We start from the raw sequence: 21,502 nt of genomic DNA on the forward strand, positions 1-21,502 counted from the left end.
AACTAGAATAACCCTCTTCCAAAATAGCAAATTCTACATGGAGGGCTGTACTAAGACTGATACATGCCTACATTGTGGCAATTAGCAAGAAAAATTGAAAGGAAGAAAGAAGAAAAATAACATTTATTTTTGGTGAACTTTATTCTTTCATAAGCAGTGGAAATGTGCCATGTTCCCAATATACAAAGAGGACATGGCACAGCCTCTAGGTATCTTTTGCTATAGCAGGGATTAAAGTTTTTCTGGGATACCTTAGAAGTTCTTTCTTCTCATGCTGTGTTCCTTCTTATATTTCCCAGAACGCTGACTTGCACAACGCTTTTAAAGAAAATTAAATTCTGGGGTAATTTATTTCCACTATTTTGGTTAGAAAACTGGTTCATATTTAGGTTACTTGATAAAAGCATGATTAAACAGTTTTATGTTTATCACAATTTGTTTCTTTTTTTTAGAAGTGAAATATTTTTCTGATTCAGATTCCCAGATGCTAAAGGGATTAGAATAGATCTTTATTTGAGTTAGATTTAATTTTGGTGATTCAATGAAAGACGGTCCATAACTCTTGGGTGGGACAAAAATTATTTTTGAAAAGCATTGTGTTAAGGAACTTCCCTCTCACTCCTCCTACCCTCCTCCCGCCTCCACTCCCCAGAAATCACTTGCTTCCTTACAGGTGACCATTTATTAGCAAAAAAAAGTTCTGAGTTCTAACACTTAATAGTAATGTCACCTTGGGAAATTCTCTTAACCTTTCTGAGCTTCACTTCTCTCATAAAAAAGTGCCTGATTATCTCACAAAAATATTGAGTGGATAAAATGAGATAATGCATGTGAAGTGCTTGTACATTGTAAGGTGCTATATAAATATAAATATATAAATATAAGGTATTACTCTTGTTTTGAAATAATATAGTCAGAAAAAATGTGATATTTTAAGCAGGACTTTATAGCACATCATCAACAAAGTTAATATACCATTTTTACTTGGAATATTATCGTGGACTTTGAACAATCTTCAATGATTTAAGCAAAGCTTTTCTGTAGAACAGTGAACACAGGTTAAGTGACCAAAATTTCAAGACTAGTATCTTAAGACTATTCCATAGTTATAGACTCTGTTTCTTCATATATGAAGTAAGGGATAATAGGATCTCTGGGATTTATTTGAGTCCTTAAATTATATAATTCTATGATTTCATATTTATAACATAGGAAAATATGTTTATATCTAAACATAAGTCAATCTGTTTATATAGCTGTATCACTCACTGGCTAAACTGGAAACCATAAAGCTTCAAGGGTTAAAGTAATAAAGCAGTCCAGGCCTAGGCCCTATAGCTTAATCCCTTTTTAGGCCATACTTTTTGATCCCGATTTAATGTTACATTTATTGTGTAATATATTAATAGGGTTAGCTATATTCCAATTTCTCTGAGACAGTCGAGGGTTATGCTTACTGTATTACTAGAATTTTAGTTTTGAAAAACAGTTTTTGAATAGAATGATTTTATAGGCTTATTAATATGGCAAACTTCTTTTTGGCCAATAAAGACATATTTCAAAAAATATGTAATTTTAATTCTTTTTGGCGCCCCCTTTCTCTCTCAAGTATTCATATTTGGATGATAAGTAGATGATTACCCCATATAAGATCTCTGAGCAGAGATCGGCAAAGTCAATAACTGTCTGACTATTACAAGGAGCAGAAGTTAGTGCAGAATTTGATATGACTGATGAAACATCAGAGGACCTCGTCTATAGGTGAATCACCTTGATTTCTGTAAAGATAATAAAAATCAAGTCTGCTGCTCATCAATGCAGGTGGGGGTGAGATTCAAGAGGAAATATGTGTTGGAGAACAAGGACTCCTAATTCTGAGTCCATATAATGTTGTTTCAGAGAAGGTTAAACTAATAATTACATTGGAACTTGGCATGTGTCTAAGGATGTAATCAGTTCTAAGAAAAGATGTAGTTATGTTACTACACATGACCCTATTCAGGCAGACCGTAAAGTAAGACAGGCAGTCTGTCTTACTTTAATGGAACGAATTGTACTTTATTTAAATAATAAAGATGAGATTTCTTTTGAAACTGCATGACCCGAGATGAAATCATGTCAGTAAAAACTGTACTGTTACTTACCTTGCGCTAGCATGTATGAAGATGTTTGGTTTGAAGGATGTTTAATAAGGAAAGACCAACTGGATGATTTATATGAAGAAATGACATTTAGAATGAATTCTGGATGTTTCTCCAAATAATTCATCATTTAGAAGAGAATAAGGAAAGCTGAATTCTCTGTAATGGATACACAAAATTTAAGCAAAGGTGACAGTGATTTAGAAAGTAATTTTCATGAAGCAAGTGAATGGATTAAATGAGTTGTACAGTGTTAGGTTTATATCCCAAATCAAAGTTTGAATCTTTAAAAAAAGTGTTTAACTTCAAAAAGTCCCATCAAAAAAACAAACACATTATCTTTTCTTCAGCTTTCTAAACTTTTCCCATATCATGGCATAACCATAATATTCACATGGCACAGTGGGGCTAAGGGAGCCTGTGTGCACTGAAGGTGATGTGAAAAGATGTCCTGAATTCTCTATTGCTGTTTTTAATATGGTTACTAAGATAACAAACTCATTTATTCACTGGGGGATAGGGGAAAAAAATAAATAATGCTTTAGACTACCAATACAAACAAATACATACACTCCAGTTCTGTAGGAAACCACCAGTTAAACATTTGATGCACGAAGAACTAAATCTTTTTATTTTGTTTTTGTTTTTGAGATGGAATCTTGCTCTGTCACCAGGCTGGAGTGCAGTGGTGTGATCTCGGCTCACTGCAATCTCTGCCTCCCAGCTTCAAGCCATTCCCCTACCTCAGCCTCTTGAGTAGCTGGAACTACAGGCATGCACCACCACACCTGGCTAGTTTTTTGTATTTTAGTAGAGATGGGGTTTCACCATGTTGGCCGGGATGGTCTCGATCTCCTGACCTCGTGATCCACCCGCCTAGGCCTCCCAAAGTGCTGGAATTACAGATGTGAGCCACTGTGCCTGGCCAAGAACTAAATCTTAACAAGGAATTCAGACTTTTATATTTCTCAAAAATCAGCTGTTGGTCAGTTCCCCCCAAACTAGAAATAAGTCCACAGAATTTTGATCCATTAATTAGATGGGATTTATCAGTTGCTTTTTTGATACCTTCTACAAAGGGATGGAATGATAGCTGTTAGATAAAGCTGCAAAAACTCACCTGTTAAAAAATTAGAACCTGTCTGTAGCCTCAGATTCCCAGTCCAGACACCTAGAATAGGTGCCACACTACTTGTTAATAAGTAATATTACAATAATATTGTCTGTTCTAATTAACATATGTTTTCTCTGTTATACTTCTTTATATCTATACATGTATGCATACATATATATTTGTGTATATATATAATATATATAATTTAGTTACATAAAAGCTCTAATCACCAAGATATTTCTATAAAAGGACTTCACTATAGATTATCACAAAGCCTCAGGTTTCAGATGATTATATACCATTTGATTAATTAAAAAAACAGAATGAATGATGACATGAGCAATTGTACCCCAGTGGGCATCTGCAATTCAAATACTATGAGATATTGAAGGATGAACTTAGAAATGTTTTTATTTCAAATGCTTCATGAGTGAAAGTAAAGCCACTATTAATGTAAATACCACAGGTCCCATTTGATGGAGAAAATACTTTACTGAGATAACGCATAGATTATATGATAGACCCAGCCTTCACAAATACTTTTTAAAGGAATAAAACCTATCAAAGACAAAGGTATAGAGAGAATGCCACAAAACTTGTCAGTGGTTAGTAAAGGGAGAAAATAAATATTAAGACATTAGGGGCAGTTACTTTGAAGGCTTTATACCTCTGGAAAGAAACCTGACTCATTATAAAACAAAATAACAACACAAAATGATATTTTTAAAATGATATTTTTTTCCCAGGAAATAAAACTCTTAGAGATGTGTTTTTATCTTCACCATCTCATGCAGCAAGAAATGGAGAAGAAAAAAGTAGGAGTCTAATCAAAGAACTTTCTTCTTAGACATTCTCTCTTCAGACCTACTGGAATCTTATGGGTACATCCCAAGAAGTGTGAGGATCTAGGTCCCCAAAATTTTCTCTGATGACCAACCATCAACTGTTGCTTATCTTCTGAAGTGAGAAGACTCTTAGCAGGGGAGGAAGTGAGGGGCCTTGGTCTCAAAGTATAGAGAGGTCACTTCTCACACTCCTGTATTTCAAAGGGAAGAGTAAGTCCAACAAACAGCAGCCACTGTAGTTGCTAATCAGAGAGTAGGTTTCAACATGTAAGGACAAAGCCGATGCGATATTTTTAAGGACTTATGCACAGGGATTAAAAACACCGAATAGAGTTGAAAGAAACCGCACCAATTATGAATATTATTTATATTCATTCTTTGGGTAAAATTTTCCTCTTTGCCACTTTTAAGTCTATAGGGATTTCAGGATAAACTGGAGTCAAACTATAGATCTAGAGGCCAACAATTTATTACAGTAACAAAGAGCATGTTGAAGCATGATATTGAAGTTGTATTGGATGCCCTCCTAAAGTCCTTTGATTCTGTATTTTCATTCTATTGAAGTGCAATTTTGGGGAAAGATACAAATAACTTTTATGTGTGACCCCCAAATCATTATTTTATAGTTAAGTGTAGCATAAATCTAGGAAACACACTCCTACATATGGGGGTTATCATGCATAAATTTGTTTGAAAATAATTGTACTGTTCTTGTCAGTGGAAATTTATAAAGCAATCTGTTTTAAACTAAATCGTAACTCTTTCCAAGCCATCCTTCTGAAATCAGCTGACAGAGGAAGTTAAAGCCTAATTTCCCAAGATGCTTTATCTTTTGACATGTTACCATCTTTCTATCTCTGATTGTATTAGAGATTTTTGGAAAACAGGCTGCAAAGTTATTACCTTGTGATTTTGGTACATGTACTAATATCTGTATTATCCATTTTATTCTAACACCCAGTGAATTTCAGATAATTTCCTCAGATTGGCCTTTCAAAATGGGTCCTAAGTAAAACCTTAATTTTCAAAATTATCAGAGATATACTACAAAATAGAAATAAATAAAATGGGCCTTACTTAGTATATGTAAGGAGAATTTTTGTTCTCTCAATCTATCTGTTTTTAGAAGTAACATGTGTGGGGCTGGGTACAATGGCTCACGCCTGTAATCTCAGCACTTTGGATGGCCAAAGTAGGAAGATCACTTGAGCCCAGGAGTTTGAGACCAGCTTGGGGAACCTAGTAAGACCCTGTCTCTACAAAAAATAAAAAATTAGCTGGGTGTGGTGGTGTATGCCTGTAATCCTAGCTACTAGGGAGGCTGACGTGAAAGGATGGCTTAAGCCCAGGAGTTTGAGGTCACAGTGAGCCATGATCGCATAACTGCATTCCAACCTGGGCCCCAGAGCAAGACTGTCTCTTAAAAAAAAAAAAAAAAAAAAAAAAAAAAGTAACATGTTTGGGCTATTAAGCTAGGCCATGAAGAAGGCTGAATGATATCCTCCATTTATTCAGATTGTCAAACTCCCAAAATTTTTAGTAGCTTCTCAAAATAAAGCTAAATTCTAAGAAAGTGCATATGTATAAATTATATATGTGTGTATATATGCATATAAACATGTATATATGTGTATGCATATAATCTATATAGTTGTGGAAGAAACACACTTGGGTATCAATTATCATCAAAATTCCTTATCCAATAATACATCATTAATTTTTATTAACAGTCCAGGATTTGTTTAGCATCTTGTTTAACATTTGAAAATCAAAACATAAACTTTTTGGTTCTCAAGGATAGTGCTATTAAAAGAAAATCTTGAACATCAGTGGTTAGTAATTTTTTACTTACAGAACAAAAACTTCTGAAATTTCATTGTGGGACTTAATCTATTTACATTCCTAAAACTGAGAATAATTAATGTATTTGAGATCCTTGCATGCTAGTATACATTCATAAGGTTCTACTGTTCTCATGAAACCATTTGACTGGCAAACATATTCATTACAGTTTCAAAAGAAAACACCCTATTTGACTCACCAGAAAAACCTTTGTGATCTATATCCTACTATTTCTGCTGCTGCTGCTGAGCATGGAATACATTTGGGGTTGAAACAGGGGAAGAAAGAGATAGATTAGGGTAATACCAACTTTTATGGCTCCCCCTGCCCCCTCCACCTAAAATTAGGAGGTCAGTGAAAGAACTGCAAATGAATGTAAAGAGGAATATTTCCTGTACTACTGTAGAAATTTTAGAGATTAAAAACCCCTATGATTTGTTCTGTACCTTTCGAACAATGAATGACACCCCTCCCATCTATTTTCCAATTTTATAGTAAAAATCGGATTTAGAATCAGAATCTAAAATTTTCCTTTGGTGTAAAAAATAGTTTTGCATTTTATGAAAACAATTGTCCTTTTAAAAATTAATCAAATATATAATTGAATATATTGGTTACATATCAGAAGAAAAGGTTTAAGGATTAAAGCATTCAAAGAACAGTAATTTGGTGGAATTTCAGTCAGTGTTATGGGATCATGTCAGAGATGAACCCTTCTTTTATCAAAATTCCAAAGGTGGATCCATATTTTATAAAATTTGATACCAAATAAATTATGTTATAGGAAGATTTCAATATTGTCTCAAACACTGGAGAAAAAATTTAATATAGTCAAATTACATGAAAAGGCAAGAATACTGATCATGTTGATGGTATTTCTAATATTTGGAAAATGTTATAAAAAAGAAGTATAAATACTATTCAGATTCTGAAAACCATGGCAGATGCAAAATTAAATAAGGAGTAACAGTAATGAATTAAAAATTAGACAAAAGCATATTAAATGACAAAACAGCAAAGCAAAAATAGAATTAAGTCATTAATATTAAATAGTATACTGTTGTAAAATATATGAAAGTATTAAAAGTATTATAATTAAAAATGATTCTTATCCTAAATATGAAAATAAATATCAAATAATATGAAACATAACATCTAATTGTTTGATAAGAAAAAATAACACAAAGCAGAGAAAATAAAAGACACCTCACTATTCCCAATGTGGTTATTATTTATGGAATGGATAAAACATGTTGTAGAAAAGGTCATTACAGTTAGGTTAGCACATAAAAAACCAACATGCCACATCTACCTAAATAATTTTGTAGAACAGCTGAAAAAACAAATTTCATCAAATTTAGACAGCTTATAGTGGAATAACTGAGTATGGTGAGGTATTAACTAACACTAAGTTTCACAATGGGCAGCTTCTAGCTGGTTCGTTGAAGCTGGATCTCGGCCACGCAAGGATCATTGGACAAGAAATCAGTTGAGCTGGACTAGAGCTGCCCAATTGTCTTAATAATGAATGCTCCACACTGTCTGTTAAGTAAAGAGAAAATATAGATCAGGAAGACTGAATGGAAAAAAAAAGATAAGTTAGAACAGATGAGTACAGACCATCAATCAACATTCACTAAATATTTGCAGAACCTTGGTACCAATTAAATTAGAATGTTACAAAGTGAGAGGCTAGCAATTACGAGGGCTCCAGAACTCAGGAAAACCTGCTCTCTGAGAGCTTAGAATCTATATTAGACAATCTCTAGTCTAGTGTTACAGTATAAATGTTGAGTAAATAAAATGAGGGATGGGTCAGCACGGATTACGAGTTACAACATTTCCTTGTATTAGGTGGGTCTTAAAAACTTGTTTTTAAAAGGGGAATAGTATTTTTGGCAGGAGGCTATTTAGAACGCTGTCCAAAACCCAAAAGTATCCTTTAAGTGGGCATAAGTAGGACAGGCATACAGATAGTTATGCTGTATAATTCAGAAGAATTCCATATACCTGTGTCATCCTGGGATTTTTTTGTTGTTGTTGTTCATACTAGTTTGGGTCAAAGAATCAACCTAGTTACTACTACCTTTTTGGCAATCTGGGCCTAGGCCAGCTCCTAATTTAGGGAATCATGCTATCCTAAGACATATTTTAAATTTTGGATAGGCTCAAAATTTTCCATATTTGTTCCACTATCTCTAGAGCAGTGCTGTCCAATAGAATGGTCAACGCTGATGGGAATGTTTTACGTCTACACTATCAAGTATGGTGGCCACTAGTCCCATGTGACTATTAAGCACTTGAAATGTGGTTAGTTGCGACTCAGGAACTGAATGTTTAATTTAATTTAAATTAATTTAAAATTGAAATTCAATAGCCTCATGTGGCTAGTGGGTGCCATATTGGAGGCAGCATGGCTCTAGTGGCTCAAGTTTGTTGGGTTTGCTAAAACCAAACTCTACAGACTGGCCTAGATTTCCCTGGCCTGTTTAGTACCATCCAGTACCATTTACTAATGTTCATAGCTGTATTCCCAGTGCCTAGAATAACGGCAAACACAAGGTAGGTGCTCAATAAGCATTTGCTGAATGAATAAAATCTACTATGATAATACACAGCCATTCATACCTAGTTAACTACTTAGAGGTTATTGGCTGTAACCCAGTATACACTGGTCCTCTCAGGAGAAATAAAGATATATGAAGTCAAACTGTTTTATGTATGTGAAATTACTTGGTTGAAGGCTCAATGTGCTAGAGAGAACAGGGAGCAGTGCTAACTTCAGTATATTCATATGTGAATAATTTAGGTTGATAAATATGGGAAAATGAGAGAATATATCTCACTCTGTTGCCCAGGCTGGAGTGTAGTGGCGTGATCTCAGCTCACTGCAACCTCCGCCTCCCGGGTTCAAGCAATTCTCCTGTCTCAGCCTCATAAGTAGCTGGGACTACAGGTGCATGCTACCATGCCTGGCTAATTTTTGAATTTTTAGTAGAGACGGGGTTTCACTGTGTTGCTCAGGCTAGTATCAAACTCCTGACCTCAGGTGATCCACTCACCTCGGACTCCCAAAGTGCTGGGATTACAGGCATGAGCCACTGCGCCTGGCCAGAGAATATAATATTTAATGGTAAGAGTGTGGCTAAAAGTTGATGACAGTGATGAGAGGGGAAAAGGGGAAAACTAATGTCGGATAAAAAACTAAATTCAGATTTTATGCATGACTAAAAGATGGAAAGTGAAGATGTAGAAGTCTTGAAGAAATATATACTAATCCCAGGCTGGGCGCCGTGGCTTATGCCTGTAATCCCAGCACTTTGGGAGGCTGAGCAGGTGGATCACGAGGTCAGGAGTTCAAGACTAGCCTGGCCAATATGGTGAAACCCTGTCTCTACTAAAAATAGAAAAATTAGCCAGGCGTGGTGGCGCATGCCTGTAGTCCCAGCTACTCGGGAGGCTGAGGCAGGAAAATCACTTGAACCTGGGAGGCAGAGCTTGCAGTGAGCCAAGATTGCGCCATTGCATTCCAGCCTGGGCGACAGAGCGAGACTCTGTCTCAAAAAAAGAAAAGAAAAATATATAGTAATCCCATTAGGCAGTAATAGAGCTTTGAAAAGGGATTTGGCAGTGGAGAGAGAAATTAATACAGCTGACCCTTGAACAACGTGGGTTTGAACTGCATGGGTGCACTTATTAAATATATGTGAAGTTTTTGTCTGAGACAGTCTCACTCTTTTGCCCAGGCTGGAGTGCAATGGCATGATCTCAGCTCATTGCAACCTCTGCCTCCTGGGCTCAAGCGATTCTCATGCCTCAGCCCCTGAGTAGTTGGGATTACAGGCACGTACCACCATTCCTGGCTAATTTTTGTATTTTTAGTAGAGACAGGGTTTTGCCATGTTGGCCAGGATGGTCTTGAACTCCTGGCCTGAAGTGATTCCCCTACCTTGGCCTCCCAAAGTGCTGGAATTACAGGCATGAGCCACCGCACCTGGCCACTTATATGTGAAGTTTTTTCAATAAATATATCAGAAAATTCTTTGGAGATTTGCAACAATTTGAAAAAACTTGCAGATGAGCTGTACTGCCTAGAAATACTGAAAAAGTTAATAAGGCACTTCTAAAGTTAGGCATGTCATGAGTGCATAAAATATATGTAGGGTCATTCTATCATTTACTACCATAAAATATACACAAATATTTAATAAAAAGTTGAAATTTATCAAAACTTCCACACACAAACATAGACATGGTGCCATTTGCGGTTGAGAGAAATGTAAAGATGCAGTACTATATCATAAAATTTACTGTAGTACATACTGTACTACTGTAAAAATTTCATAGCCACTTCCTGTTACTATTGCAGTAGGCTCAAATGGTGAGCTCAAGTGTTGTGTCTGCTTAAAATACTGTGTGATGATAATCATCTCTGTGTGAGCAGTTCACCTCTCCACTAAAATGCATATCAAAGTAAAATTTAATCTCTCTCAGTTTTTGCATATTTCTCGTGTTTAGTGCAATACGGTAAACCTTGAATAATATCATAGGACCCTTATGAAATGCTACTAGTGATGCAGGAAGTGCTCCCAAGAAGCAAAGTCATGACATTACAAGAAAAAGTTGAATTGTTGATATATACTGCAGATTGAGATCTGCAGCTAAGGGTGCCCACCATTTCAAGACAAATGAATCCAATGTAAGGACCACTGTAAAAAAAAAAAAAAAAAAAAAAAGGGAAATTCATGAAGGCATTGCTGCAACTATGCCAGCAGGCACAAACACCTTGCACTTTTTGTAAAATAATATCTTTTTATCTTGTATTGGAAAATGTGGATTTTATGTGGATGTGGGATTGCTAAGATAAGAAAGGCATTCCTATAGACTCTAATATGATTCAAGAAAAAGCAAAGTCATTATATGATAACTTAAAGCAAAAGGAAGGGGAAGGATCTAAAGTTAGACAATTTAATGCCACTAAAGGGTGGTTTGATAATTTTAGAAAGAGGTTTGGCTTAAAAAAAGTCAAGATAACAGGAGAAACAGCTCCCAAAGGCAGCAGATGAGTTCCAAGATGCCATTAAGAAAATCATTGAGGAAAAAGGATATCTGCCTAAACAGGTTTTTAATGCAGGCAGAAGTGCCTTATTAAAAAAAAATACTGCAAAGGACTTTATTAATAAGGAAGGGAAGCAAGCACCAGGATTTAAGGCAGGAAGGTAGATGCTAACTCTAGTGTTTTGTGCAAATGCAGTCAGGTTTATGATCAGTACTGCCCTTATCTATAAAGCTACTAATAACTGAGTCTTGAAGGGAAAACATAAACACCAGATGCCAGACTTTTGCACTGAAGGCATCAAAGTGGTCTACTTGTCCCTAAACACAGTGCGTCTAATTCAACCTCAGAGGGTCATAAGGACCTCTAAGGTACATTACACATGATATTCTACGGAGAGAATTGTCAATGCTATGGAAGAGAATCTCAAAAGAGAGAACATCATGCAAGTCTGAGGGAATTACAGCATTGAAGGTGCCATTGTTATAGAAAAAGCTGTGAAAACCATCAAGCCTGAAATAATAAATTCCTACTGGAGAAAACTGTGTCTAGATGTTGTAAATAACTTCACAGGATTTACAACAGAGCCAATCAAGGAAATAATGAAAGAGATTATGGATATGGCAAAAATGGTGGAGGGTGAATGGTTTCAAGATACACATTTTAGAAAAATTAAAGAGCTAATAGACTCTACACCAGAGGAATTTACAAAAGACAACTTGATGGAGATGACTGCTTCTGAACTAGTACCAGACAATGATGGAGAAGACATAGAAGATGCAGTGCCAAATTGACATTAGACAGTCTGGAAGAAGGGTTCTGATTATACAAGACTGCTTTTGACTTCTTTTACAATAACGGACTTAGAAAACTCCCATAGGAAGACAGCTTAGAGGACAAAGAGAATTGTGCTATAATTAGTAGCTGATAAGAGAGGAAGAAATATATTTCTTAAAGAGACATTGAAAGATCAAACTGAAGGCAAAGAAAGAGAGTCACATCTTAGGAATAATAAAAGTTGAGGACAGGCTAGTTGACAGTATTGAATTAAAGAAAATCTAAGAGGACACGGACCAGCACAAGACCCTTGGGATTTGGCTAAGAAGAAGCTGTCAAATATATCTTGGTAATATATCTTAAGATGAGTAGTTTGAATAGATTGCAATATTTAAGAAACAATTTCATATGAAATAATTTCATATGGAATAAAAAAGATACCCCTATATTCCTCCCCCACACCTTTCTAAGACAGATAAATTAAAAATGTTAATGATGTGTAGAATGCAAAATCCTGCTACCTGCTCTCTTCATATGTCTGAAAGTAGAGGAAGATGTTATCTAAAGAATGTTTAAAAAACTGTTCTGTAAGAGATTAAGGTTTCATAAGTTGAATTTTATGTCATGAAAAGTACAGTGCCTATCCATGTAGTCTAGGTTCTAAGGGAAAAGAAAAAACATTAGGTAAAAGGAGAAAAGAATGTTCAATTAGAAGGAATGATAGACTCAGAATGCAAGGAAAGTAAGTGCTCAAACTAAGAATGGAAAACCATAATTGGATATGAAAATAAAACAATAAGATTTTTCCCTATAAAAGAAGTGTAAGATTTACTCAGAATACTGTATCAATCAATACTCATCCTTACACAGTAATGAATGAATATCTCAAATTACCTTTTACTTACACTTTCCCCCCACTTAAGTATTTTGGCTAGGAAGGGCTTATGGCAAATGTAAATATCAAAACAGCCCAGAGGCTCAGGGTCAGATAATCCATGTTAAACTAAAAAGTAGATTTAAAAGATGTAATTAAAAATGATATTATAACAAATGAATTTCTGCTATATTTCATATTATACTTTAAGAGGATACATTAACCTGTTAATGGATTAACTCAAGGGTCATAAAACTATGGACAGCAGGCCAAATCTGGCTCATCACCTGTTTTATAGATAAAGTTTTACTGGAACACAGCCTTCCTCATTGTTTCTGTTATGTCTATGGCTACTTTCATGATACAATGGCAGAGTTGGGTAGTTTTGATAGCAACTATGTATTTAAGCCTGTAAAACTGAAAACATTTGGTATTGGGCCCTTTTGTGACCCCTGATTTAACTTTCCAGGCTGGAAAGAAATTTTCAGGCTGAGAACTTCTGATATACTATGAAAGGAAACCTTAATAAGGTGCTTTAAGTGCATAGGGTGAATATATTCTTGCTATGGACTGAATGTTTGTGTCCCAGCCAAGTTCATACGTTAAAGCCCAGTCCCCAGTGTGATGGCATTTGGAGGTGGGATCTTTGGGAGGTAATTAGGTCATGAGGGTGAGCTCTCATGAATGGGATTACTGTCCTTTTAAGAAGAGACAGGAAAGAACTTGCTTCTGCTCTCTCTGCTTTTCACCTTGCAGAAATGAGAAGACAGACATCAGCAAACCAGGAAGTCAGTCCTTAACAGATACCAGACCTCCCAGCACCTCAATGTTGGACTTTCCAACATTTTCGTCTCCAAAACTTTGAGAAATAAATGTTTGTTGCATAAGCTACCCAGTTTATGATATAGCTGTTATAGCAGCCTGAACTAAGACAACTTTATAATGTGGGAATAATTTATTACCAGACTTAAATATATTGGATTCACTTTAATTAAATGAAAGTTCAAATCAGAAATGACAAGTTTAATAGAAACCTTGAGAGAAAGTAGCTATAAAATACTAGTGTTTTTGAGACTACAAAGAACAGGATTAACTAGATACATGTTTAGATATTTAGGAAAATAAGTATTTGTGCAGTTGTTACCATGGTTAAGTTAAATCTCTATTTATTCTATGTTTTACTGTTAGTTGAAAAAAAAATGATGAGGGGACATCCTTGCCTTGTTGCTAATAGTTTTTATTTATTTCAAAATAGAAAAGTGATACCTTTGAGTCACAAATGTTCACATAAGAACTTTTAGAAATGTACATTACAGTACATATAACTTAACCTGATATCCTAGAGAAGATCCATTGATATTTCCCTCATTTATTTCTTTTACTTCTTTCCAAAACAAGGTAATTTAACTTAGGTCCTGCCAGTTTCAATAAGAAGCACATGTTGGCACTGAATTTTGCCATATTTAAAGGAAATAGCCATTGACAATTCTAAAGTAACAGTTAAAGTTACAAGAAAACTATGGGCTCAGGTCATGAAGAAAGTTGAAAGTTATCTTGAGGGTAAGGTCTTATTAATTGTATTTACAGCACTGCAAAATTATTCTTCAAATGTCATGCTCAATGGACGTTTGATGAACTACTGAGAATGAGCTCTTACTTAAGGCTTGTCATATGGTAGAGCCCATATGTTATTTCTATGTGAAAGGCAACTTATGTGATTTATAGAGTTAACTAATGGCCCATAATACATGAAGATTCTGCCAGATTTGACAGTACGTAGCAATATGTAACAGAAATGGCAATAATAACTTAAATCCTTAAGTAAAGTTTTATTTTAGCTACAGTTTTTTTTTTTTTGACAGAGTTTTGCTCTGTCACCCAGGATGGAGTGCATTGGCATGATATTGGCTCACTGAAAGCTGTGCCTCCCGGGTTCAAGTGATTCTCATGCCTCAGCCTCCCGAGTTGCTGGGATTACAGACATGCACCACCACACCCAGCTAATTTTTCTTTTTTTTTTTGTATTTTTAGTAGAGGCAGGGTTTCACTGTATTGGTCAGGCTGGTCTCGAACTCCTGGCCTCAAGTGATCTGCCCACCTTGGCCTCCCACATTGCCGGGATTACAGGCATGGGCCTCTGTGCCCAGCCTATTTTAGCTATAGTTGTAATATCATCCTCCAATTAAATATATACATTTTTTCCAGATTAGAAGGATAAACACACTGATTTGATTTTTTATTCCCTTTCCTTATTTTTAAGAAACTTACTTAAGGAGCAGCATTCAAAAATGAGAAAAAAACTTACCAAAAGTCAATATAGGAAGTGAAAATAAAGGGAACTGAGGTAATCTCTAGCTCATATAAGCATTATATGAATAAGACAAAATTGATAGTATGGAATAGAAAAGATATCCTATAAATTAAGTAAAAATTATTTGACCAAACTTTAAAGTTGAATGAGGAGGCTTTTAAATCAACCTTGGTTTAAATTTCCAGGATGACATGAAGAACTCTTCCTTAAAGGTTTACAAGAAGAAATAGGCAGCTATTTTCCCATTGCAATGAAGAGCTAATACAGTTTGGGTTAGGAATATCTCATTGCAGAAAGAGTTTATTCTGCAAAGATAAAGTGTTCTGCAATGTACAAATACTTTAAAATTAGCTATTATTTTGAAGTTTAAATATAAACAAAAAAATACAACACTCTTAAATAACACTGGTTCGTGAATGATATACCTAAGGTCTAAAGTACTTAAGAAAGAATGGCAAAGAAAATGTATAGAATGGAATTTTATCTGAATGTATTTTATCTGACTTAGTTGTACACAGAGAAACTAACTCAAATTGATAGAATTCTATTTAAAGTGGGGTGGAGCCAACATGGCCGAATAGTAACAGCTCCAGTCTACAGCTCCCAGCGTGAGCGACGCAGAAGACAGGTGATTTCTGCATTTCCAACTGAGGTACCAGGTTCATCTCACTGGGGAGTGCAGGACAGTGGGTGCAGCGCACTGTGCGTGAGCCGAAGCAGGGTGAGGCATCACCTCACCCAAGAAGCACAAGTGGTCAAGGAATTCCCTTTCCTAGTCAAAGAAAGGGGTGACAGACGGCACCTGGAAAATCGGGTCACTCCCACCCTAATACTGTGCTTTTCCAACGGGCTTAACAAACGGCACACCAGGAGATTATATCCCGCACATGGCTCAGAGGGTCCTACACCCATGGAGCCTCGCTCATTGCTAGCACAGCAGTCTGAGATCAAACTGCAAGGCAGCAGTGAGGCTGGGGGAGGGGTGCCCGCCATTGCGGAGGCTTGAGTAGCTAAACAAAGTGGACTGGAAGCTCGAACAGGGTGGAGCCCACCACAGCTTAAGGGGGCCTGCCTGCCTCTGTAGGCTCCACCTCTGGGGGCAAGGCACAGACAAACAAAAGGCAGCAGTAACCTCTGCAGATTTAAATGTCCCTGTCTGACAGCTTTGAAGAGAGTAGTGGTTCTCCCAGCACACAGCTTGAGATCTGAGAACGGGCAGACTGCCTCCTCAAGTGGGTCCCTGACCCCCAAGTAGCCTAACTGGGAGGCACCCCCAAGTAGGGGCGGACTGAAACCTCACATGGCCGGGTACTCCTCTGAGACAAAACTTCCAGAGGAATGATCAGGCAGCAGCATTTGCAGTTCACCAATATCCACTGTTCTGCAGCCACCGCTGCTGAAACTGAGGCAAACAGGGTCTGGAGTGGACCTCCAGCAAACTCCAACAGACCTGCAGCTGAGGGTCCTGACTGTTAGAAGGAAAACTAACAAACAGAAAGGACATCCACACCAAAAACCCATCTGTAAGTCACCATCATCAAAGACTAAAGGTAGATAAAACCACAAAGGTGGGGAAAAAACAGAGCAGAAAAACTGGAAACTCTAGAAATCGAGCGCCTCTCCTCCTCCAAAGGAATGCAGCTCCTCACCAGCAATGGAACAAAGCTGGACGGAGAATGACTTTGATGAGTTGAGAGAAGAAGGCTTCAGAAGATCAAACTACTCTGAGCTAAAGGAGGAAGTTCAAACCAATGGCAAAGAAGTTAAAAACCTTGAAAAAAAATTAGACAAATGGCTAACTAGAATAACCAATGCAGAGAAGTCCTTAAAGGACCTGATGGAGCTGAAAACCACAGTACGAGAACTACGTGACGAGCGTACAAGCCTCAGTAGCCGATGCGATCAACTGGAAGAAAGGGTATCAGTGATGGAAGATGAAATGAATGAAATGAAGTGAGAAGAGAAGTTTAGAGAAAAAAGAATGAAAAGAAATGAATAAAGCCTCCAAGAAATATGGGACTATGTGAAAAGACCAAATCTACGTCTTATTGGTGTACCTGAAAGTGACGGGGAGAATGGAACCAAGTTGGAAAACACTCTGCAGGATACTATCCAGGAGAACTTCCCCAATCTAGCAAGGCAGGCCAATATTCAAATTCAGGAAATACAGGGAATGCCACAAAGATACTCCTCGAGAAGAGCAACTCCAAGACACATAATTGTCAGATTCACCAAAGTGGAAATGAAGGAAAAAATGTTAAGGGCAGCCAGAGAGAAAGGTCGGGTTACCCACAAAGGGAAGCCCATCAGACTAACAGCTGATCTCTTGGCAGAAACTCTACAAGCCAGAAGAAAGTGGGGGCCAATATTCAACATTCTTAAAGAAAAGAATTTTCAACCCAGAATTTCATATCCAGCCAAACTAAGCTTCATAAGTTAAGGAGAAATAAAATACTTTACAGACAAGCAAATGCTGAGAGATTTTGTCACCACCAGGCCTGCCCTAAAAGAGCTCCTGAAGGAAGCACTAAACATGGAAAGGAACAACCGGTACCAGCCACTGCAAAAACATGCCAAATTGTAAAGACCATCAAGGCTAGGAAGAAACTGCATCAACTAACGAGTAAAATCACCAGCTAACATCATAATGACAGGATCAAATTCACACATAACAATATTAACCTTAAATGTAAATGGGCTAAATGCTCCAATTAAAAGACACAGACTGGCAAATTGGATAAAGAGTCAAGACCCATCAGTGTGCTGTATTCAGGAAACCCATCTCATGTGCAGAGACACACATAGGCTCAAAATAAACGGAGGGAGGAAGATCTACCAAGCAAATGGAAAACAAAAAAAGGCAGGGGTTGCAATCCTAGTCTCAGATAAAACAGACTTTAAACCAACAAAGATCAAAAGAGACAAAGAAGGCCATTACATAATGGTAAAGGGATCAATTCAACAAGAAGAGCTAACTATCCTAAATATATATGCACCCAATACAGGAGCACCCAGATTCATAAAGCAAGTCCTTAGTGACCTACAAAGAGACTTAGACTCCCACACAATAATAATGGGAGACTTTAACACCCCACTGTCAACATTAGACAGATCAACGAGACAGAAAGTTAACAAGGATATCCAGGAATTGAACTCAGCTCTGGACCAAGCGGACCTAATAGACATCTACAGAACTCTCCACCCCAAATCAACAGAATATACATTCTTTTCAGCACCACACCACACCTATTCCAAAATTGACCACACAGTTGGAAGTAAAGCACTCCTCAGCAAATGTAAAAGAACAGAAATTATATCAAACTGTCTCTCAGACCACAATGCAATCAAACTAGAACTCAGGATTAAGAAACTCACTCAAAACCACTCAACTACATGGAAACTGAACAACCTGCTCCTGAATGACTACTGGGTACATAACGAAATGAAGGCAGAAATAAAGATGTTCTTTGAAACCAACGAGAACAAAGACACAACACACCAGAATCTCTGGGACACATTCAAAGCAGTGTGTAGAGGGAAATTTATAGCACTAAATGCCCACAAGAGAAAGCAGGAAAGATCTAAAATTGACATCCTAACATCACAGTTAAAAGAACTAGAGAAGCAAGAGCAAACAAATTCAAAAGCTAGCAGAAGGCAAGAAATAACTAAGATCAGAGCGAACTGAAGGAAATAGAGACACAAAAAACCCTTCAAAAAATCAATGAATCCAGGAGTTGGTTTTTTGAAAAGATCAACAAAATTGATAGACCACTAGCAAGACTAATAAAGAAGAAAAGAGAGAAGAATCAAACAGACACAGTAAAAAATGACAAAGGGGATATCACCACCGATCCCACAGAAATACAAACTACCATCAGAGAATACTATAAACACCTCTACACAAATAAACTAGAAAATCTAGAAGAAATGGATAAATTCCTGGACACATACACCCTCCCAAGACTAAACCAGGAAGAAGTTGAATCTCTGAGTAGACCAATAACAGGCTCTGAAATTGAGGCAATAATTAATAGCTTACCAACCAAAAAAAGTCCAGGACCAGATGTATTCACAGCCAAATTCTATCAGAGGTACAAGGAGGAGCTGGTACCATTCCTTCTGAAACTATTCCAATCAGTAGAAAAAGAGGGAATCCTCCCTAACTCATTTTATGAGGACAGCATCATCCTGATACCAAAGCCTGGCACAGACACAACAAAAAAAGAGAATTTTAGACCAATATCCTTGATAAACATTGATGGAAAAATCCTAAATAAAATACTGGCAAACCAAATCCAGCAGCACATCAAAAAGCTTATCCACCATGATCAAGTGGGCTTCATCTCTGGGATGTAAGGCTGGTTCAACATACGAAAATCAATAAACGTAATCCAGCATATAAACAGAACCAAAGACAAAAACCACATGATTATCTCAATAGATGCAGAAAAGGCCTTTGACAAAATTCAACAGCCCTTCATGCTAAAAACTCTCAATAAATTAGGTATTGATAGGACGTATCTCAAAATAATAAAAGCTATCTATGACAAACCCACAGCCAATATCATACTGAATGGACAAAAACTGGAAGCATTCCTTTTGAAAACTGACACAAGACAGGGATGCCCTCTCTCACCACTCCTATTTAACATAGTGTTGGAAGTTCTGGCCAGGGCAATCAGGCAGGAGAAAGAAATAAAGGGTATTCAATTAGGAAAAGAGGAGGTCAAATTGTCCCTGTTTGCAGATGACATGATTGTATATCTAGAAAACCCCATTGTCTCAGCCCAAAATCTCCTTAAGCTGATAAGCAACTTCAGAAAAATCTCAGGATACAAAATCAATGTGCAATAATCACAAGCATTCTTATACACTAATAACAGACAAATAGAGAGCCAAATCATGACTGAACTCCCGTTCACAATTGCTTCAAAGAGAATAAAATACCTAGGAATCCAACTTACAAGGGATGTGAAGGACCTCTTCAAGGAGAACTACAAACCACTGCTCAATGAAATAAAAGAGGATACAAACAAATGGAAGAACATTCCATGCTCATGGGTTGGAAGAATCAATATTGTGAAAATGGCCATACTTCCCAAGGTTATTTATAGATTCAATGCCATCCCCATCAAGCTACCAATGACTTTCTTCACAGAATTGGAAAAAACTACTTTAAAGTTCATATGGAACCAAAAAAGAGCCCGCATTTGCAAGTCAATCCTAAGCCAAAAGAACAAAGCTAGAGGCATCACGCTACCTGACTTCAAACTATACTACAAGGCTACACTAACCAAAACAGCATGGTACTGGTACTAAAACAGAGATATAGACCAATGGAACAGAACAGAGCCCTCAGAAATAATGCCACATATCTACAACTATCTGATCTTTGACAAGCCTGACAAAAACAAGAAATGGGGAAAGGATTCCCTATTTAATAAATGGTGCTGTGAAAACTGGCTAGCCATATGTAGAAAGCTGAAACTGGATCCCTTCCTTACACCTTATACAAAAATTAATTCAAGATGGATTAAAGACTTACATATTAGACCTAAAACCATAAAAACCCTAGAAGAAAACCTAGGCAATACCATTCAGGACATAGGCATGGGCAAGGACTTCATGTCTAAAACACCAAAAGCCATGGCAACAAAAGCCAAAATTGACAAATGGGATCTAATTAAACTAAAGAGCTTCTGCACAGCAAAAGAAACTACCATCAGAGTGAACAGGCAACCTACAAAATGGGAGAAAATTTTTGCAACCTACTCATCTGACAAAGGGCTAATATCCAGAATCTACAATGAACTCAAACAAATTTACAAGAAAAAAAACAAACAACCCCATCAAAAAGTGGGTGAAGAATATGAACAGACACTTCTCAAAAGAAGACATTTATGCAGCCAAAAAACACATGGAAAAATGCTCATCATCACTGGCCATCAGAGAAATGCAAATCAAAACCACAATGAGATACCATCTCACACCAGTTAGAATGGCAATCATTAAAAAGTCAGGAAACAACAGGTGCTGGAGAGGATGTGGAGAAATAGGAACACTTTTACACTGTTGGTGGGACTGTAAACCAGTTCAACCATTGTGGAAGTCAGTGTGGCGATTCCTCAGGGATCTAGAACTAGAAATACCATTTGACCCAGCCATCCCATTACTGGGTATACACCCAAAGGGTTATAAATCATGCTGATATAAAGACACATGCACACGTATGTTTACTGCGGCACTATTCACAATAGCAAAGACTTGGTACCAGCCCAAATGTCCAACAATGATAGAGTGGATTAAGAAAATGTGGCAGATATACACCACGGAATACTATGCAGCCATAAAAAATGATGAGTTCATGTCCTTTGTAGGGACATGGATGAAGCTGGAAACCATCATTCTCAGCAAACTATTGCAAGGACAAAAAACTAAACACCGCATGTTCTCACTCATAGGTGGGAATTGAACAATGAGAAAACTTGGACAGAGGAAGGGGAACAACACACACAGGGGACTGTTGTGGGTGGAGGGGG

At 37.0% G+C, this 21,502-nt stretch overlaps 1 protein-coding gene across 8 annotated transcripts in view; it reads right to left on the bottom strand.

The window, feature by feature from the left end:
- The window catches only part of BOLL (boule homolog, RNA binding protein), a 133,541-nt gene that overhangs the window by 12,124 nt on the left and 99,915 nt on the right, over positions 1-21,502 (bottom strand). For 7 of the 8 annotated variants that reach the window (XM_004033004.4, XM_019022835.2, XM_055379336.2 and 4 more), the window contains one exon: positions 7,154-7,484. The exons of the other annotated variant lie outside the window; for it this stretch is intronic. In XM_004033004.4, the coding sequence (XP_004033052.1) occupies positions 7,461-7,484 (24 nt within the window). In that variant the 3' untranslated portion in view covers positions 7,154-7,460. Of the gene's footprint in view, positions 1-7,153; positions 7,485-21,502 lie in introns of those variants that run through there. 8 annotated transcript variants of the gene reach the window in all.

This window comes from Gorilla gorilla, chromosome 11 (assembly GCF_029281585.2).
Source record: "Gorilla gorilla gorilla isolate KB3781 chromosome 11, NHGRI_mGorGor1-v2.1_pri, whole genome shotgun sequence".
Taxonomy (NCBI): Eukaryota; Metazoa; Chordata; class Mammalia; order Primates; family Hominidae; genus Gorilla; species Gorilla gorilla.